At 43.2% G+C, this 8,519-nt stretch overlaps 1 protein-coding gene across 1 annotated transcript in view; it reads right to left on the bottom strand.

Annotated features, from left to right (window-relative positions):
- The window catches only part of LOC309560643 (protocadherin-20-like), a 29,481-nt gene extending 28,161 nt beyond the window's left edge, over positions 1-1,320 (bottom strand). The window contains exon 1 of the mRNA XM_082264264.1: positions 1,246-1,320. Coding sequence (XP_082120390.1) covers positions 1,246-1,260 — 15 coding nt within the window. The 5' untranslated portion in view covers positions 1,261-1,320. The remainder of the gene's footprint in view (positions 1-1,245) is intronic.
- Positions 1,321-8,519: the final 7,199 nt, after the last annotated feature.

Raw genomic sequence — 8,519 nt, 5'->3', positions numbered from 1 at the left:
AGGGGAAAGGAAGGAAGGAAGGTAGGTTGGTAAGGAAGGGAGGAAGGAAAGGAAAGGAAGGTAGGAGCAAGGAAGGAAAGAAAGGAGAGATGGAAGGGAGGAAAAATGGGTAGTTAAGAGGGAAGGGTGGTAGGAGGAAAAAGGAAGAGAAAATAAGGAGGCAACTAAGGAATGTAGGAAAAAAAGAGGGAGGAAAAGAAGGAAGGTAGACAGGATGGAAGGAAGGGTAGAGAGGAAAGAAGGAAGAAAAAGGAAAGAGGTTAGGAGGGAAAAAAGGAAAAGGAAGGAAGGAAGGACAAGAGAGAAGGAAGGCAGGAAAAAATGGTAGTTAAGAGGGAAGGGTGGTATGAGGGAAAAAGAATAAGAGAAAAGAAGGAAGCAAGTAAGGGAGAGAGGGAGGGAAGGAAGGAAGGAAGGAAGGAAGGAAGGAAGGAAGGAAGGAAGGAAGGAAGGAAGGAAGGAAGGAAGGAAGGAAGGAAGGAGAAAGGAAAGAAGGAAGGATGGGAGGGGGGGGGGTGAAAGAAGGAAGGGTGGATGAGATAGAATTGAAAGGAAGGAAGGTAAAATAAAGGAAGAAGAAAGAAAAAAAGAAAAGTTATCTAAGATGTAAGGATGAAAAAAGAAGGAAGACGGGAGGGAAAAGATAAAAAGGAAATGAAAAGAAGGAAGGAAGGAAAGAGGGAAGGATGGGTGAAAAGAAGAAAGGATAGATAAGACAAAATTGAAATGAAGGAAGGTAAAATAAAAAAAGGAAGAAGAAAATAAAGGTGGATAAGATGTAAAACAGGAAAAAGAAGTAGGTTGGGAGGGAAAAGATATAAAAAAAAAAAAAAAAAGAGAAGAAAAGAAAAGAAAGAAGGAAGGAAGGAAGGGTGAAAGGAAGAAAATAGTAAATAAGACAGAATGGAAAGGAAGGAAAGTTGGAGAGAAAAAAGGAAGCGGAAGGAAAAGAAGAAGGCAAGGATAGTAAGGAAATACAGAATGTAAGGAAGGAAGGAAGCAAGGAAGGAAGGAAGGGAGGAAGGAATGAAAGAAGGGAGGGAAGGAGGGAGGGAGGGAGAATACTCATATATACTTATATAATATACTTTATCATCAAAACAATTCACCAACTGATACAACAGATTAGCCCGTATAATGAGACGCAAAAGAAAACCAACACCAACACAACTGATGTCCTAGTGGAGCACAAATACAGAAGGTGAGAGAATCCAGAGCGACATTCTGCGATTCCAGGACATTTACCTGTATAGATTCCATAGTTTGTTCCAGAGGAGACGGAAGAGTTCAGGTGAATCTCGTACTGAAGGTAAAACTTTCTCTGTACTCCTCTGGGTGTGACCACTCATATTCCCCCTCCCCATTCTTCGCTGGATTCCCAACCTCTCGTGGGATGGACGGAGCAAAACATGTCTTACCAGGTGGATTATCCCTGCACTGGATGTGTTATGTAACTCTTTATAAGGGCGAACGTTCACTAGGTGTGTTCATATTTTAAGGGCCCTTTAAGATGCATTTAGCTGTTTGTGTCTCATGTGCTACAGGTGGACTACAAATCCCAGCAAGGCTTTACACGAGGTTCTTATTCCAGTATGCAGATTTCTTATTTCCTAATAAAGGGGTCGAAGGAATTGCCGCAATTCCGAACCATTGCAAGTCACGGGACGCCTGAGCGATTCCTGTGACTTGCAATGGCACCCAAAACACGGCTCGATTTTGCCGTAATTGTCGCTCGATGAATCGCGGAAAAATCGCGCATACGGAATCGCGGGACGCCTGACGCCCAAAAGAAGTTCTTGTACTTCTTTGGAGCATCAGGCATCCCGCGATTCTGTTTGCACATTTTTACCGTGATTCATTGGGCGACAATCACGGCAAAATCACGCCGCTTTTGGGGTGCCATTGCAAGTCACGGGAATCGCATGGGCGTCCCGCGACATGCAATGGTTCAGAATCGCGGCAATTCTGCCTGCGATCCAAAACGCCTATATGTGAATGGAGCCTTAATCCCCCCACCTACCTATCAGTACATACCTACCATTCCTTCACTCACCAGTCACTCTCTTAAAGCAGAACTCCAGCCAAAAATAACAAGATAAAAGATTAAATAAAAAACCCTCCTTCAATCCAACGATTTCCCTTACAGTAATTTATTTCTGCCACTAGATTCCTGGACCTGTGACTGGACAGTGAACAGAGAAGCAGCACAGTGATTAGCTCACTCTGCAATCAGCACACTTCTTGTCAGCAGATGAACTGATTGGTTCTTGTGCTGCTCTTTTCTCTCAAGCTCTAGCCCTGCTGCACTGGGACTGCACCAAAGAAATGTGTTTCTGCATACCGGAGGTTTGGTTCGGCAGGGTTGGGTCTCAGCGCTTGCCGTGGCAAATCGTAGGCGTGGCCAAATTGCACTAACAGTGCGAGGGGCTTTAAAGTGTTTGGTTAAATTAAAGGTGAACCTATGTTGCTATAGGTCAAGAGAGTGTAAAGCATAGAGTGCAGGGGTCAGGATTAAGAAATGTACAGAATTCAAAATCAGGATTAGGTAACATAAAGAGTTCAGGGGTCAGAATTAGGTAACGTATACAGTTCAGGGGTCAGAATTAGGTAACGTATACAGTTTAGGGGTCAGAATTAAGGAATGTACAGAGTTCATGAGTCAAACATAAGTAACCTACAGATTATGTAACATACAGAGTTCGGGATTAAGAAGCATACAAGGTTCAGAGGTCAGGATTAAGTAATGTTCAGAGGTCAGGATTAAGTAATGTTCAGAGGTCAGGATTAAGTTATGTACAGAGTTTGTGAGTCAAAATTAAGACACCTACAGAGTTCAGGGTTCAGGACTAAGTAACATACAGAGCTCAGGGGTCAGGATTAAGTAACGTACAGCGTTCAGGGGTCAGGATTAAGTAACACACAGAGCTCAGGGGTCAGGATTAAGTAACATACAGAGCTCAGGGGTCAGGATTAAGTAACATACAGAGTTCAGGGGTCAGGACTAAGTAATGTACAGAGTTTAGGGTTCAGGATTAAGTAACACACAGAGACTAGAGGTCAGGATTATGTACCTCGCAGAGCTCAGGGGTCAGGATTGCAAAGTGTATGATGATCCTGAGTATGGTTTTACGTTCTGATATAAACAGAGCCGAGGGGGAGGGGGGGGGGGGACATTTCGTTCTTGGACCCAGGCAACTCAATGTCTTGGGCCAGCCTTGCGTATAGAGTTCAGGGGTTAGGATTAAGTAAGGTACAGAGTTCAGAGGTCAAGATTAAGTAACCTACAGAGTTCAGAGATCAGGATTAAGTGACGTACAGAGTTCAGGGATCAGGATTTAGTAATCTACAGAGTTCAGAGATCAGGATTAGGTGATGTGCAGAGTTCAGGGGTCAGGATTAAGTAACATACATAGTTCAGGTGTCAGGATTAAGTAACGTACAGAGTTCAAGGGTCAGGAATAAGTAACGTACAGAGTTCAGGGGTCAGGATTAAGTGACGTACAGAGTTCAGGTGTCAGGATTAGGTAACGTACAGAATTCAGGGGTCAGGATTAAGTAACGTACAGAATTTAGGGGTCAGGACTAAGTAACGTACAGAGTTCAGGGGTCAGGACTAAGTAACGTACAGAGTTCAGGGGTCAGGACTAAGTAAAGTACAGAGTTCAGGTGTCAGGATTAAGTAACGTACAGAGTTCAGGGGTCAGGATGAAGTGACGTATAGAGTTCAGGGGCAAGGATTAAGTAATGTACAGAGTTCAGGAGCCAGAAATAAGTAATGTACAGAATTCAGGGGTCAGGATTAAGTAACGTACAGAATTCAGGGGTCAGGACTAAGTAACATACAGAGTTCAGGGGTCCGGACTAAGTAACGTACAGAGTTCAGGGGTCAGGATTAAGTAATGTACAGAGTTCAGGGGTCAGGATTAAGTAATGTACAGAGTTCAGGGGCCAGGATTAAGTAACGTACAGAGTTAAGGGGTCAGGATTAAGTAACGTACAGAATTCAGGGGCCAGGATTAAGTAACGTACAGAGTTAAGGGGTCAGAATTAAGTAATGTACAGAGTTCAGGGGTCAGGATTAAGTAACGTACAGAACTCAGGGGTCAGGATTAAGTAACGTACAGAATTCAGGGGTCAGGACTAAGTAACGTACAGAATTCAGGGGTCAGGACTAAGTAACGTACAGAGTTCAGGGGTCAGGACTAAGTAACGTACAGAGTTTAGGGTTCAGGATTAAGTAACACACGGAGATTAGAGGTCAGGATTATGTACCTCGCAGAGCTCAGGGGTCAGGATTGCAAAGTGTATGATGATCCTGAGTATGGTTTTACGTTCTGATATAAACAGAGCCGAGGGGGAGAGGGGGGGGCATTTCGTTCTTGGACCCAGGCAGCTCAATGTCTTGGGCCAGCCTTGCGTATAGAGTTCAGGGGTTAGGATTAAGTAAGGTACAGAGTTCAGAGGTCAAAATTAAGTAACCTACAGAGTTCAGAGATCAGGATTAAGTGACGTACAGAGTTCAGGGATCAGGATTTAGTAATCTACAGAGTTCAGAGATCAGGATTAGGTGATGTGCAGAGTTCAGGGGTCAGGATTAAGTAACATACATAGTTCAGGGGTTAGGATTAAGTAACGTACAGAGTTCAAGGGTCAGGAATAAGTAACGTACAGAGTTCAGGGGTCAGGATTAAGTGACGTACAGAGTTCAGGTGTCAGGATTAGGTAACGTACAGAGTTCAGGGGTCAGGATTAAGTAACGTACAGAGTTCAGGGGCCCGGATTAAGTAATGTACAGAGTTCAGGGGCCAGAAATAAGTAATGTACAGAATTCAGGGGTCAGGATTAAGTAACGTACAGAATTCAGGGGTCAGGACTAAGTAACATACAGAGTTCAGGGGTCCGGACTAAGTAACGTAGAGTTCAGGGGTCAGGATTAAGTAATGTACAGAGTTCAGGGGTCAGGATTATGTAATGTACAGAGTTCAGGGGTCAGGATTAAGTAACGTACAGAGTTCAGGGGTCAGAATTAAGTGACATACAGAGTTCAGGGGTCAGGATTAAGTAACGTACAGAGTTCAGAGGCCAGGATTAAGTAACATACATAGTTCAGGGGTCAGGATTAAGTGACTTACAGAGTTCAGGTGTCAGGATTAAGTAAGGTACAGAGTTCAGGGGTCAGGATTAAGGGACGTACAGAGTTCAGGGGCAAGGATTAAGTAATGTACAGAGTTCAGGAGCCAGAAATAAGTAATGTACAGAATTCAGGGGTCAGGAATAAGTAACGTACAGATTACAGGGGTCAGGACTAAGTAACATACAGAGTTCAGGGGTCCGGACTAAGTAACGTACAGAGTTCAGGGGTCAGGATTAAGTAATGTACAGAGTTCAGGGGTCAGGATTAAGTAATGTACAGAGTTCAGGGGCCAGGATTAAGTAACGTACAGAGTTAAGGGGTCAGGATTAAGTAACGTACAGAGTTCAGGGGTCAGGATTAAGTAACGTACAGAATTCAGGGGTCAGGACTAAGTAACGTACAGAATTCAGGGGTCAGGACTAAGTAACGTACAGAATTCAGGGGTCAGGACTAAGTAACGTACAGAATTCAGGGGCCAGGATTAAGTAACGTACAGAGTCAAGGGGTCAGGATTAAGTAATGTACAGAGTTCAGGGGTCAGGATTAAGTAACGTACAGAATTCAGGGGTCGGGATTAAGTAACGTACAGAATTCAGGGGTCAGGACTAAGTAACGTACAGAGTTCAGGGGTCAGGACTAAGTAACGTACAGAATTCAGGGGTCAGGACTAAGTAACGTACAGAGTTCAGGGGTCAGGACTAAGTAACGTACAGAGTTCAGGGGTCAGGACTAAGTAACGTACAGAATTCAGGGGTCAGGACTAAGTAACGTACAGAATTCAGGGGTCAGGACTAAGTAACGTACAGAATTCAGGGGCCAGGATTAAGTAACTTACAGAGTTAAGGGGTCAGGATTAAGTAACGTACAGAGTTCAGGGGTCAGGATTAAGTAACGTACAGAATTCAGGGGTCAGGACTAAGTAACGTACAGAATTCAGGGGTCAGGACTAAGTAACGTACAGAGTTCAAGGGTCAGGACTAAGTAATGTACAGAGTTCAGGGGTCAAGATTAGATAACATACAGAGTTTAGGGGTCAGGATTAAGTAACACACGGAGATTAGCGGTCAGGATTATGTACCTCGCAGAGCTCAGGGGTCAGTATTGCAAAGTGTATGATGATCCTGAGTATGGTTTTACGTTCTGATATAAACAGAGCCAACCGATGCAATGGATTTCCAATGAGTATGACACATTCTGGATTGCAGAACACATAATCAGGGTATAGGTTCCCCTTCAACCAGGACACAAAAGCTGTAATGGTTTAATGTTATGAAATCCGTCCTACAATCTTATAATTACGCATTGCAAAACTGAACACCACGGACCTGCATGGATTAAATATCTCTGATCTCATGTCCTGATTACACAACAATCAGATACATAATAGTATTGGATATAACACCGTTTTACTATAATGGTTACATGATCGCTTCATTGTGTTATATAGAGGACAGAGCTGTAACTGAGAACATTAGAAATAAAATGTTTGAGATGCCAACTGTATTTAGATTGAATTTAGGTTTAAAGGTAAAGTGTTTTCAGTGAATGAGTATGCTGAGTTAGTATTGTAGCTGAACTCCAGGCAAAATAATGTTTTACATGTGGCCACAAAAGATGTAAATCCACCAAATTCCTTTGCAAACTCAGATATTACCTTGTTATTGTAGCAGTGGCATCATGACTGTGCTATGCATAGCCTGTGCAGACAGCAGAGGTGTGAGGGGGACCTACCAGGCTGCCTGCAGAAAACTATAGGAGGGGGCGGAGATCAGACCAGTCACCCTGCACAAGGAAAGAGATCAGCAGTGAGCGGTCTTTATTACAGGAAGGAAAAGTCTCACAATGGATTACTGCAAAGATCTGGAAGAAATACACAAAGCACACCAAGATTCAAGAAAGAATACACACAAAGAATGTATTTAGACAATATGTATTATTCCTGGAGTTCAGCTTTAAAATAATTCCTCATATAACTTTAACATTTTTACAAATTTTCTCTTCCATTTTGGCGTTAGTAAATGTAGAGGTTTGTAGATTAACCACTAGGGGGAGCTCTCGTTGGCTAGGTGCAATCATTTCTCTCCCCCTCTTATAAAGTGAATAATGAGCATTTCTTATTTGCTCTACTTCAGTCTAATAAATATACCATTAAAAGCATTTTGCTATAGATGTTTGATAAGTGCATAAAAGTACGTGTTGATCCTTCCAGAAATCCAGTGTGCTGATAGCTTTCTGCATTAAAGTTCCATGCCGTGTTAGCATCCCTGCCCTGTTTTCTTGTGTATATACAGTAGTGATCGACCGATATCGTTTTTTCATTGCCGATACCGATATTTTGGTCATCGCGTATCGGTATCGGCCGATATTTTCGTACATTTAAAATTTTTTTTTTATATATTTTTTTGGCTGTTTTGAATGCTGTAATTTTTCTTAATTTGGCGCCAGTACCCGGAAGTGATGTCATGACATCACTTCCGGGCTTTTTCATAGAGACCTGATTAGAGCCGAATGCGGCTTTGATTGGGTCTTCGGCGGCCGTGCAGGCTGGTTGCCTGGGTTTCCTGGTTGGAGGGGAGACCCAGGCGAGCCGCGGAAGGCAGCGGGAGGGGGGGGGGGGGGAACGTCCCCTGCTGCGCCTTGTAATGACAGCCAAGTGGCTTCTCAGCCGCATCGGTTGTCATTACAAGACAGCCGACTGTCAGCTATGGACGCCGGTCCTGGGGTGATGACTCTAGCTGCAGGCATCACTCCGTACAGCACTTTCCGAAATATAGGTAATATGTATATAGGTGGCCGATTCCGATATATCGGGGAAAGTGCATATTGGCCCTCGATATATCGGCTTTGCCGATAATCGGTCGATCCCTAATATACAGTATATTCATAAATGATCTTGTTCCTTTTCAGAGGAAGGTACAAAAGTCCCTTAGAAAACAAGTTGTATTGGCCCAAAATCACCACTAGATGTCAGCATTCTACTGAACAATAACAATGAGCAAACAGCAAGTGAACTCATTGGAAAAGTCAGATCTACAGCCTTTTCTTGGGTCAGTGATTCAGAACATTTTGGATCACCACCACAGCCAGGCAACTAGCATTTTCACATGGAGAGTTTGATAACGGCAGGCTTTATATTTTCTAAATACAGGGTTTTCGTAAAACATAGTAATTTGGATACAAAGTGTGAACTAACACAAAGAGCCGGCTTCATTTGGCATGTTAAGCTGATTTTGCCCCCAGGAATAAAAAAACATGTGTCACATACCAGCCCAGCTCATCCCTCTTCTAGTTTTTTTTTTAATTAACCGGCCTCAAGGTAAACCTGTCTCCTCCGCTAATGTGAACTACACACCCTCCAATGCCTTTAATGTCTAGGCAAAAAAAA

Source organism: Pelophylax lessonae, assembly GCF_965119305.1.
Source record: "Pelophylax lessonae genome assembly, chromosome: 7".
Lineage (NCBI taxonomy): Eukaryota > Metazoa > Chordata > Amphibia > Anura > Ranidae > Pelophylax > Pelophylax lessonae.
This window is presented reverse-complemented; position numbering and strand designations above follow the sequence as displayed.